The sequence below is a fragment of the Silene latifolia genome, chromosome 1 (assembly GCF_048544455.1).
Source record: "Silene latifolia isolate original U9 population chromosome 1, ASM4854445v1, whole genome shotgun sequence".
Classification (NCBI taxonomy): Eukaryota; Viridiplantae; Streptophyta; class Magnoliopsida; order Caryophyllales; family Caryophyllaceae; genus Silene; species Silene latifolia.
In genome coordinates this window covers 5,005,356-5,017,858 of record NC_133526.1, presented here as the reverse complement: position 1 = coordinate 5,017,858, position 12,503 = coordinate 5,005,356, and the positions used below count along the sequence as shown (strand labels likewise).

At 43.2% G+C, this 12,503-nt stretch overlaps 2 protein-coding genes across 2 annotated transcripts; both read right to left on the bottom strand.

Annotated features, from left to right (window-relative positions):
* Positions 1-676: 676 nt before the first annotated feature.
* On the bottom strand, positions 677-6,490 carry LOC141594708 (DEAD-box ATP-dependent RNA helicase 36). The gene is made up of 7 exons (XM_074414709.1): positions 6,371-6,490; positions 5,289-6,014; positions 4,048-4,370; positions 3,248-3,451; positions 3,065-3,146; positions 2,827-2,925; positions 677-1,038 (listed from the first exon to the last, which is right to left on the bottom strand). The coding sequence occupies exons 2-7, from the start codon at positions 5,886-5,888 to the stop codon at positions 901-903; spliced, it is 1,446 nt and encodes a 481-aa protein (XP_074270810.1). The 5' UTR covers positions 5,889-6,014; positions 6,371-6,490; the 3' UTR covers positions 677-900.
* Positions 6,491-9,125: 2,635 nt separating this feature from the next.
* Positions 9,126-10,577, bottom strand: LOC141628161 (uncharacterized). Its single transcript, XM_074441359.1, has one exon. It carries the CDS (start codon positions 10,575-10,577, stop codon positions 9,126-9,128), a length of 1,452 nt encoding a protein of 483 aa, XP_074297460.1.
* Positions 10,578-12,503: the final 1,926 nt, after the last annotated feature.

The window sequence follows — 12,503 nt, the reverse complement described above, 5'->3', positions numbered from 1 at the left end:
ACTCGCGTTAACGATGCACTATGAGACCTAAGACTATAGAGGAACCTACTGTCACGGCAATCCAAATTTTGCAAAATAAGCATTAATACGCTTAAAAAAATCATAAATGGTTTACATGATAAGACCATTCTTAGATATTCCATAGAAATTAAAACTGACGAATTAATTGAGTAAAAGAGATTAAATATACTCCGTAACTTATTGTACTTATTAGTTATTACTCCGTATAAAGCTAAAGCCTATATTTAAGTTGGCAGCTGAAAGGTGGAGGAATTCGTGATTGCGTGAATTTGGGCACGCATAACACTTAATTTAAATATTCGGGAGGGCCTTTGCACTCTCCCCTCCGGTGTGCGCAACCACCCGCACGCATACCCTACAAATACGACGGTGTAAATAGTCAAAACATTATTTTGGATATCATCAAGATCATAACACACACGCTTGTACTGAAGAATTTTTCTCTTCTCCCTCTATATATGCATTCTACACCCGCCAATGCGTCAATCCAATTCGATTATAATGACCCAATTTATTCGACCAATTTAAACACACCCGCAGGAAAAAATAAATAAAAAAATTGGCAGGCACCAGCTAAATCATCAACTATAATCTAACCCAGATAGTTCTTTTTCGTGATTTCAAGAAACCATGATAACAGTTTAAGGCAGGGACGGAAACACAAAATCGGCTCCTGCTTTAGTAAGGAAAACACTAATACTTCATAATCAAATTACAGGGACGGAAACACAAAATCGGCTCCTGCTTTAGTAAGGAAAACACTAATCCTGATCTATGTTTTTTCTCTTAAATTTTTATCAAAATTGTGAAATGAAAAGCTAAAACAGGTAGTGAGCTAAATAATGAAAGCAGCAAAATAAAAACGGTATATAAAAAGAGCTATTCCTTCACTTGCTGATTCCTTTTTCGCTTCCGATCCTTGGAAGTCTTCAGATTTTGTTTCTTGCGCTCCTTTACTATGTCCTCAAATCCATCATCGAGCATCTGCATTCTAGCGACTCGCCTTGCCTTAAAGACCTGTAAAATTATGAAATTGTTCAGATATAATGCAGTCTAAGTGCAAAATTATCACAACAGCATCATCTAACGCGTGATCAGCAATTTATAAGCCTCTCTGTGTAAGCACAAAAGCTGGCTCAAACTTTGCATCGAACAATCCGACGTCCAGTGTCTATTGTTGACGGACCAGAACGTCTATATTTTATTGTTGATTGGCTTAGGTTATTCACCAATTCTCATTGAAGACGGAAACTTTTCGTCACAAGCAGAAGACGGGCTAAATGTCGCCATTTTAACGACAAAATGTGACCATTTTAATGACAAATTATTATAGCTTATGAAATTGTTTTGGTAACTTTTTAATTAAAATGGTTACATTTTCGTCTTAAATGGGTTACATTTTACCCCGTCTTCAGCTTGTGACGAAATGTACCCGTCACAAGCAAAACGCTTTGTAGGTTATTACCTTCTGATTGAACCAAAATTTATCATACACCTTCTAAGTTCTAAGCTACATTGTCGCGAAGTAGTCAGTTTGCTCTTCTCTATCTGGCATTTGGTTTGACATAAAAGTTCTAGTGCACCCATCATTTAAGTCATCCTCCTCTTGAGAGGGCTAAGGTTTTCATTCGGCTCATGAATCAGGGGTAAAGATAATAACATATTCTGAATACTATACAACTAGTCGACAATAACATTAGCTTAGAGCTTCCACGGCTCCTGCCTATGGCCACGTAAGTAGGGTTGCATATATAATTATATACAACGTAATCTTAGAACTGCGAATGCATATAGAAGTTGGTTTCAAATGACCCTTAATGAAACTGATTTCATGATTTGTGCGGACCAAGTGCTACTCTATCCCCAATATACGAAGCACGTGAAGTAATGACTTATGATTGAGTCAATTTGATGTATTCCATCATTCTCCAAACCAAAGACCAGGGAAAAATAAGTTCATTGCCCTTGAGCAATGATAATGACATTACCTTGTGTCTCAAAGGTCCGCAAGCGGTTGGGTACGAGGTGGTAAAATGTATGCAACCTCAATATTAATATTTAAAACATGTTCGCATTTTTCATCAAGTTCATGTGTTAATATGCGAACCCCATACCCTTGTTCATCTGGAAATTTCTCACTTGTAGTTGAGGGTTCTTCATCAAGTCGTCGCCTTATTTAATAGTCAACTCACTAAAATAAACTCCCTCCATGCCATTGATTTCTATACGTTTTTCAAATAAGACAATTCCACTACATTACAACAACAACAACAACAGCAACAACAACAACATTACCCCAGTGCCTCAATGGCTCCCGCAAATTGCGGGGTAAGGGGGGGTCGGATGTACGCAGCCTTACCCTTGTGTTAGAAACACAAAGAGGTTGTTTCCGAATGACCCAAGATGAAAATTGCGTCAAGAACTGCATCGAAGGACTGCTACTTCACAAGAAAAAGAAGCGCGGCCACTTTAGTAAGCCATTTTGCTTTACTCCGTCATAATCCAGAACCAAAGAGTAATGAGTCTTTGGCTCCATCACAATTCCACTACATTCTAACATTTTTATTTATGGGTTGAATTTTACCAACAAAAATACCAAATGCCCTTACAGAAGTCGAATAATGGGGTCCCAAGCAAAAGCAAGTGGAGTTATGATGAGAATCTTAAAAAGGTATAAGGATAATTTGCTTGATCAGTTGTCTCCCTACCCCACCTTTTTCACTCCATTTTAAAACATGAGTCAAAACCAAATGTATAGAAATCAATGAAACGGAGGGAGTATAAGTGAATTTTTAGTTGTCTCACCTTTGTAATGTCTGCCAGAACCTCCTTTTCTTTACATTTGAATTCTTCCAGTTTTTTCCCAAGTTCTTCTTCGATTTTGTGTACAAGTTCCACATCATTCTGCAATAAAAGTTAATGGTCACATGAGCACAAACTTTTTCATACAGAAGCAAGAGGACTAGAACAATGACATGCTAAAAGCAAGAATCCAATTGTTGTACAGCTGAAAGTTGGCACAAGCAACTTATCTAGCTCTCACCTCTGTAACGAAGCTCACCGCAAGTCCCTCCCTTCCGGCTCTTGCTGTACGCCCTACACGATGAACATATTCTGAAGGATCCCTGCAGTAGATATTATCAACACCGACCACAATATGTTATTATAGGTTTTTAAATACAAATTCAGAAAGGTACAAATTATTTAAGCTGTAAAATCTTATGACCTTGGTAAATCATAATTAATGACAAGATCCACCGTTGGAATATCAAGTCCACGACTAGCAACATCGGTAGCAATCAAGCAAGGAACCTGCCTTGACTTGAAACGGTTTAGAGCTGCAAGTCTGGATGACTGCGACTCGAGCGAATGCAGTTCTACTGCTTCTTTATCAAGTTCTTCCAAGAGCAACCTTAACAGACGACATGTTCTGTTGGCCAATGCAGCAATAAATGTTATGCGTGTTTACTACAAGTAAAAGCAAGTTACAATAGAATGACCCACACCAGCCTTCCATATTTGAAGATTGGAGAAATCAGTAACATATGACAGACTCAAAATGGTGTAGCGAGTAGCAAATGAATGGATTTATGCTTTATGCCAGGAGATCCCTAAGAACACATGCTGCTAAAACTATTTATGCCTCACAAGACAGCAATGGGCTTTAGCTACAAATAGAATTGGTCCATTGAAGAGGTACGAAGCATGACTTTAAGGGTTTGTTTAGATACAACAAAATGGAGGGAAAGAGAGGGTGGGGGACGGAGGATCAGAGTTCTCCCTCCAAATGTTTCCTACGTTGTAAGGGAAATCATTTGCCTTGGAAGAGGGAAATGGAGGGATCCATCTTCCCTCCCCTCCAAATCCATCCATCTCCAATTAGCTAACCAAAGAAAGGGAATTTGTCTCCCTCCAAATCCCTTCCTCCAAACAAAGGGTAAGTCCTTACTCCTTAACCAGTCTGTAAAAAACCTTCCAAACAAATTAAATTTGAAGAAAAGAAATGTACGATGCACGGAAGTATACCTTCCTCTGGATGCAAATATTATGACTGAGCGTACATTCATATCTTCCATCTTTGATATTATATGTAGAAGGTATACATCCTTGACATTTTTGGGGACAAAAAGATACTGTTGTTCAAGCGATTCCACAAACTTCACGCCTTCATAGGCCGCATAGAAGAACGCCTTATTTGCAGAAACTTCCAGTAACATCTTTAGGTTAGAGGTCATTGTAGCAGAAAACAATAAAGTTTGTCGTTGTTTAGGCAGGCACTGAAATATCACTCGCAGTTCGTCCTCAAAACCAACATCAAGAACTCTATCAGCCTCATCCAACACAAGGAACTGCGATTAATAATACAGCCGAAGAAGAAGGATATTCAGCAAAAAAAAAAAAAAAAAAAAATATAGAGACGAAAGTTGATTTTTATGGAGAGTGCCATGGAAGAACCAAGTTGCCACTACACAAGTTCTAACCCCTGCATAATAGACAGCTCAAATGAACTCAAAAACCCACACTATATTATACAGAGTACAATTCTTAGGGGTAGATTGGATTGGGCGTATTTGTTCTCATATCGCATCTCCAATTAGTTCACAAAAGAGAGTTAAATTTGTAATCTTGTGGCAAAATCCAACACATAACTAGCCTACCTACAAAACATTGTTGTTAACTGACTAAGATCCACTGTGATTTATGAAGAAATTAAAATACGATTGAAATGCAAGAATGTAACTTGGGACCTCTGTTCATCCAGAGAAAATTTTCTCTAAAAAGACACTTGCAGAAGCTAATTTGCTGAGATTGGCACTACCCCTCTACTAGAGCAGCCTAGTTATTTTTAGAGTTGGGCTTCAGCACACCGACAACGCCAATAGCAACAATAACAACTAGCCTTACTTCCCCAAGGACACCCGCAAACCGCATAGTTGAGCTTCAGCATAAGAAAAAATTTCAAATCTCCACAGAGAGGAGTAGAGGACAAACGATTTTCGCAAATTGCAGCTAAAACCTCTCTCAAGAACTCTCAATCATTCACGAGCAAATGGAACAAAACAGCTTACACTTGACAATTTCCCAATATTTACATCTTGAACTATACTAATTCATTTACAATAATCATGTTCACGATGCTCGGCCAACTTACAAGCATTTTTTATAGTCAAACCAAAATACAAGCCTGATAGGGGTTGGCTATCAGAAAATCAATAGCCACTTAACCAATTCACAATAAATCAATCAAATTTCCAAATCACAATTACCTTAGTTTTTGAAAAAATGGCAGGAATATCATGGTTCTCTTCAAGCAAGACCTTAATTCTCCCAGGAGTAGAAATAACAACATGAGGCTTTTGCGTCAACGCCTTCAACTGTGTAATCATATCCATTCCACCAACTACAACTGCAACACGAACATGCAAGGATGACCCAAGTGCCCGAAATTGCTCCGCCAACTGATAAGCCAGTTCACGGGTGGGCGTAACAACAAGGGCAAATACTCCATACGGATTTTGAGCCAATTTGTTCAGGATCGGCAGTGCAAAAGCAGCCGTTTTCCCACTTCCCGTTTGCGCCAGTCCCAATACATCTTGCCCTTCTAGGATTTTAGGGATACAATGGTGTTGTACTGGAGTCGGGTTTTTCATGCCGAGCTCATAGCAAGTTTTGATGGCCCATTCTGATAGTCCTAATTGCGTAAAGGTTGAGGATAGTGTGGTAGTTCCTTCTTCGTTATCGATGTGATGATGAATTTTTGGTTCTTCAGGGATGTCAATTTGTACTGGTTTTTGAAACGGTTTCTTGTTATTCTTCTTCTTGGAGAATAAAGGGAAGTTGTTGTCTACAGCGGTTTCTTCCTCCATCAAATGTGTTAGATAAAAATGCAGCTAGAAAAGACGATTTAGAAATGACGGAACTTGATGCTTATCGCTATAAACAGCTTTGATAACTTCTCACTGAGACGGAGGGGAATATTAAATTAAATGAACCTAAAATTAAAACACAAAAAACAATTCTTAGGTATACATCCTAAACATTCTCCATTTTTGTGTGTTTTTTTTCTGGATTTTTTAAGCTATATTCTTCAGTCTTTTAGTTCTTCCATTAAATCAAACTACCCAGAATCAAAATTTGTAACTTTTAATTGAATTCCTCAAAAGGGTTTTCAATTCAACCAATTTAATCATCTGGGTTTGCCTTAATTTCTCCAAATTGACCGGTATAACACAAAGGCAATCCCATAATACGAAGTAGTAAATGAAGCAAAACCCTAAGAATTGAAATTGAAATTAAACCCTAGAAATAAAATCAAATGAATTAATTGAGTAAAAGGGGTTGAAAATACCTTTAAGTTATACAACTAAGTTGGCGGCTGAACGGCGGAGGAACGTCGTGAATTTGGGCGAGGAAGATGATGCAAGTGTTGCTGTGTTGAACTGTTTTTTTTTTTTTTTTTTGAAACCCAACTGGGTACATGCATTAATCCGAATTAATAAGCCGATCAACAAGCTCAGGTAGCTTATCGACCCAAACAATTCTACCAGACCCTACCGGCGCTACATGTGCTAACTCATGAGCCACCGCATTGTTCCGCCTACTCGTAAAAGACCAAGAAACAGAAATGAAAGAAATACACAAACGTAAAATATCGTTAATAATAAAAGAAAACAAACTACGGCCCTTCTTGCGTTGTCTCAAAGCTTCGATCACTTGCGAGCAGTCACTTTCCACCACGATCCGGTCATGACCCTTCTCCACCGCGAGCTCTAGTCCTTCCAAGATTGCAACAGCTTCCGCCACATGTACCTCCCACACTTCCCTCCGACTATGCGCCATGCCCCAAAGCACCTTCCTTCACCGTCACACGATACGACTCCAATGCCCACACCCACGCCATCCTTCACTCCCGCGTCGACATTAAGCTTCACCCATCCCGTATCGGGACCTTTCCACCGCCCGACATCCCCTCAACCACCGCCGCCCACCACTCCTCGTAGTCCGCACCATCAACTCCCCTTCTATCTCCTCCACGACTCGATGTATTCTTTTCACCACCTCGCCCACCTCAACCCGTCCTCCCTCAAAACCACCCTATTCCTCGCCTCCCATACCGCCCAGGACTACCATCATAAACCCGTACTCCCTCTTCCCTAACTCACGCCAACACCCCTCCACCCAATCTCGCACCGTGCTAGCTCCCCGTCCCTCTTCACCCAGCAGCTCTACCTCCTCCCACACACCCCTTGTTACCCCACAATCCCGAAACAAATGAAGACCCGACTCGACATGACACTGACACAACGGACACAAGACATCATCATGACCGACTCGATTATGTAAGTTTACCTTTGTAGCTAGAGCGTCGTTGCACAATTGCCAAAAGAATAGCTTGATCCGGGGCCACACTTGGACCTTCCACAAATTATTCCAAAGCCATTTGCTCTTCTCCCAATCCGAGGTCTCCATAGTCTCCACATCCTCCCCTACGAGCAAACTTATAAGCCGAACGAACCGTGTACTCGCCATCCCTTTCCAAGCTCCAATACCACGAATCCTCATACCCCTGCCGACCCAACCGGATGTTAGAAACTCGCTCCTGCTCAAAAGGCAACAAACACTCCTCCAATTTTTCCATATTCCAAGCCCTCCCATCATCCGTCATCAGCTCCGCCACCCTCATCTCCTCCCTTCCTTCAAGCCGCGGTGAAAGGACCTTCCCAGTCTGAGTGCCTCCTATCCACGCATCCCTCCACACCATAGAACCTTGCCCATTACCAATACACCGACGCAAGCCTCGCATCACCACATCCCGAGCTCCTAAAATCCCACGCCACGTATAGCTCGGGTTATTGCCACACCCCGCAGCTAGGAAACCACCCTCTCCATAATACTTACCACGCATAACCCGAGCCCACAAGCCCTCTGGTTCCATCAACAACCGCCAAGCTTGCTTCCCCAACAGAGCCCTGTTCGAAGCATTGAAATCCCGGAAACCCATACCCCCCATGCATTTCGGTGTACACATGCGTTTCCATGACACCCATGAGATCTTCTTCTTCTTACCCTCCTCTTGACCCCACCAAAACCTCGACACAATCGCTCTAAGTTCATCGCAAAAAGAAGCAGGGAGTTTAAACACACTCATCACATAGGTAGGGAGTGAATTGGCAACCGCCTTTATAAGAACCTCCTTACCCGCCTTAGACAATATTTTCCCACGCCACCCTTGCAAACGTTTATAGAGCTTATTGCGAACAATATCCGTGATTGGCTTCTTCGACCTTCCCACAACAGTTGGTAAACCAAGGTAACGTTCTTGTTCCTCCACAACACGGACACCCAATCTCACGGCAATGCTATTCTTCCTCTCCTCCGAGACCCCACGGCTAAAGGAAACTGTCGTCTTATCCAAATTGACCTTCTGCCCCGAAGCCACTTCATAGCGCTCCAAAATATTCCTTACCTCGGCTGCCTCATCCTCACTCGCTTTAACGAAGAAAATGCTATCATCAGCAAATAATAAATGCGAGATAACCGGGGCCTGTGCTGCAACCCGCAACCCATGAAGTGATCCCGCCACGACCGCTCTACGCATCAAATTAGACAAGGCCTCCGCACATAAGATAAATAAATATGGGGATAGTGGGTCACCTTGTCTCAACCCGCGTGCTGGCTGGAAAACCTCCTTCACATTACCATTTATAAGGACAGCTGAAGAGACCGTCGTAACACATGTCATTACTCTCCCCACCCATCCTTCATGGAACCCCATAACCCGAAACAGCTGCTCCAAGAAATCCCATTCGACCCGATCATATGCCTTTGCCATGTCTAACTTAACCGCCATATGCCCCTCCTTATGTCTCGAATTCTTCATAAAATGAAACATCTCAAAAGCGATCAGCACATTATCCGTGATAAGCCGTCCAGGTGTAAAAGCACTTTGATTCTCCGACACAATATCATTTAAAAATAATTTGAGCCGGTTAGCAAGAATTTTCGCAATCAACTTATACACCACATTGCATAAACTAATCGGCCTGAAATCACGAATTTTGTCGGGCGCCTTCTTCTTTGGGATCAAAACAATATGAGTATGGTTAAGAGCGGACGGCATTGGTGCTCCATTCAAGACGCTCAACACCGTACTCGTAACTAACGGTCCCACCACATGCCAATATGTCTGATAGAAGAGACAATTCATACCATCCGGTCCAGGAGCCTTGAGGGGTGCATCGATTTAGGGCTTCGATCACGTCCTCTTCGCTATAACTTCGCGACAGCTGTAGATTCATTTCCTCCGTTACCCGCCCCTCCAAGCCCTCAAAAATCCCATCAAAATCACGCTGAGGTGAAGCCGTAAAGAGCTCAGTGAAGTAGCTCGTCGCAACTCTTGAGACAGCTTCATCCCCATTTCGTACCACTCCCTCATCATCCACTAGTTTACTAATGAAATTCTTCGCCTTTCGCTGCCCCGCTTGTTTGTGGAAGAAACTCGTGTTCTTATCCCCATCTTTAAGCCACAATGCCCGTGATCTTTGCCTCCAAAACTGCTCCTCCTGCCGACACAAATCAGCAACTTCCTTCACCAATTTCCGCCTCCTACGCACCTCCTCAATAGACCGACCACCCTCATTAAGTCTCGCAATTTGGCTCCTCTTCGACGCTATAGACTTCACAATTTTGCCGATGCTTACACGTTTCCAGGCCTGTAACTCCGCAGCACTCTCGTTCAACGCCTCCACAAGATCCATTCCCCCACGCTCAAAACCCCTCACCACCGCATCCTCGCACCCCTCAGCCCCGACCCAAATTTGCTCGAACCTAAACCTCTTCGACTGCTGCCCAACACTCTCCCGCCTGTCTAAGATCAACTTCAAAGGCGAATGATCCGACCACTCCCGCTCTAAATGTCTAAGCCGCGCATAAGGAAACTTCTCCATCCAATCATTATTGCCCATGGCTCGATCAATTCTACTTTGTCTGTTATCATCCCCCGCTTGCCCATTATCCCATGTGAAAGCATATCCCTCATAACGAACGTCGACCAAACCACACTCATCCGCAGCTTCCCTAAAATTGTTCATTTGCCACCGAGCTCGTTGCCCCCCTCTCATCTCATTAGCGTATAGAATTTCGTTGTAATCCCCAATACACATCCATGGTAACGTGCTCTGTCTCCCCAACACCCTTAAAAGCTCCCAAGAAAGATGACGATCCGCAACCATAGGCCATCCATAGAAACCAGTGACCCGCCAATCCCCATTCTCCTCCCTAATAATGAAATCCATATGGTGAACCGAGGAAGAAACAAATTCACATTTAATCTCCTTATTCCACCAAAATGCGAGCCCTCCGGACCTGCCCACACTATCAACCTCCATCCCAAAGTAACTATCAAACTTCGCGCGAACAGTCCGCATCTCACGACCACTGAGTTTCGTCTCGCAAAGAAACACCATGGCCGGGGCCTCCCGTCTCAACAAATGACGGAGCGCACCAACTGCATCGGGGTGGCCCAATCCCCGGCAGTTAAGACTGAGGATACTCATTGGGCCCGGCGGGGTTGAGCTCCCTCAACCTCCGCCTCAGGTATAATGACGCCCCCGTCGTTTGAAATTTTCGACTTCTTCCCTCCCTCCACCTCAGCCTCCCCGTTCTCTCTACCCCTCTTCCCTCCTACCGTGACCAACTTCTCCCTTGTCCTCCCACCTCTTTCCTCCCCTACCTTTCTAACCCAAGTTCTCATAACTCCCTGTCCTCCACTCTTCACACCCTGCACACCCGTACCTTCCCCGACTAGCAGTCCCCCCATGTCCCTCTGATCAGCTTGAGCAAGCTGCTCAACATCCCTAGTGCTCCCCACCTCCATTAGCTCCACATCTCCTAACCCATTCTCCCCAACATTGTCCATCCCAGCCTCCTCTTCCCTCCCTTGCACTTGTCCCCCAGCAGCCTTTTCATTTCCCCCCTTTCCCGTCACAGGGGCTCCCTCACCCACCTCCGAGTTCCCCTTCCCTTCAGCTTTCTTCCGACTCATCTTCAAGCTCACCGCAATATGTTGAAGTTTGTCTATAATCTTCGCCACATCAGCTTCTTCATCCCTCCTACGCACCTCGTCGAACACCGGATTTAAAGCCCTAGCAGCTCTCCCATTTCCCTCCTTCACTGTCTTCGTAATTTTCCATGGGGATGCCCTTAACCATTCACCAAATTGTAGATCCTCTTCATCATAAGGCCCCTCCTCACAGTCTTTTTCTCCATGCCCTAGTCTCCCACATCCATAGCAAAAGGTCGGCAACCTCTCATATTTTACGTCAAAGAACGCCTCATTCCCATTTGGCATCACAATAGAAATCATTTTCTTCAATGGCACACGAACATCATGTAAGATTCTAATTCTAATCGCCCTATCCATCTCTGGATTTGGCCCAACCTCCATATTTATGTATGTCCCCAACATCGCTCCTATCCTTCTTACATTACCCTCATTCTTCCTTCCCGAAATTGGTAAGTCGTAAACCCTTGCCCATAATGGTATATGAAAAAGGGGAATGTCAGTTAACTTACCCGTCGTCGTTGGTTCGTTGAAACACCATACGAATTTATCAAAGTGCCATGGTTGGTTCTCAAGCACTCTCTCCTTGTCCCGCATAGTCCCAAACCGAAAGACGAACAATTTCTCCTTGGCATCAATAACATTTCCAATAATAGGCTTCAATGGATTCCACAATTTGATCATTGTCTCAATAGCCGCCTTCACATTGATCGACTTTTGGGCCCAAATTCGACCAACTAGCATAAGTTGTCCCTTTTCCTCCTCCTCCTCCGTTCCTTCATCCCATATGAAAGTGCTTCCAATCCTTCGATCCTCAGCCGTCATAATTCCCTTCCCTTTGTCCTTCGATGTCGCCATCGAACCAAGCAAACCCTAAAGACCAGTGCAAACGACACAACTAGACTAAACACGACACAACAACCGACACGACAATCAAGACACAACGCTGCAACGCTCACGTAAAACGCGAGAGAAGCCTCAAAACACGAGGAGAAAACCAAGACCTAACCCTAGACCTAGACCGAACCCTAGGAGAGAAACCCTAGATTTACTGTGAAGAAGGATTTCATTTCATGTGTTGAACTGTTGATGTACTCTATCATGTATTCATATGACCCATACATGACCTCTCCTGAAAATGACCTGGTAAATATTAGGGCAGAGTACGGATCGAGTATTTGATCCAAAGTGCTAGTTCGGATCGGATATCCATATTAAAAATCCTGAAATTAGATATCCAATATCCAAACCAAATGTCTCGGATATCCAATGTTCAGGTATCCAAAATAATCGGATCGGATGCAGATATCCATCGGATATCCATACTTTTGAATTTACTTTAAAATTAAGTTTGAAACACAATTATATTCATAGTTTTACATGATGATTTTCTTTCGTATTCTTATTCCAATGTTCTCGC

Bases quoted from the DNA above. Each gene is read 5' to 3' on its own strand.
- LOC141594708 (XM_074414709.1), bottom strand. From the start codon at position 5,888: ATGGAGGAAGAAACCGCTGTAGACAACAACTTCCCTTTATTCTCCAAG. The intron at 2,926-3,064 runs GTGAGAGCTAGA...CTTTTATTGCAG, and splicing joins CGGTGAGCTTCGTTACAGAG to AATGATGTGGAACTTGTACA. The intron at 1,039-2,826 runs GTGAGACAACTA...ATAATTTTACAG, and splicing joins TTCTGGCAGACATTACAAAG to GTCTTTAAGGCAAGGCGAGT.
- LOC141628161 (XM_074441359.1), bottom strand. From the start codon at position 10,577: ATGAGTATCCTCAGTCTTAACTGCCGGGGATTGGGCCACCCCGATGCA.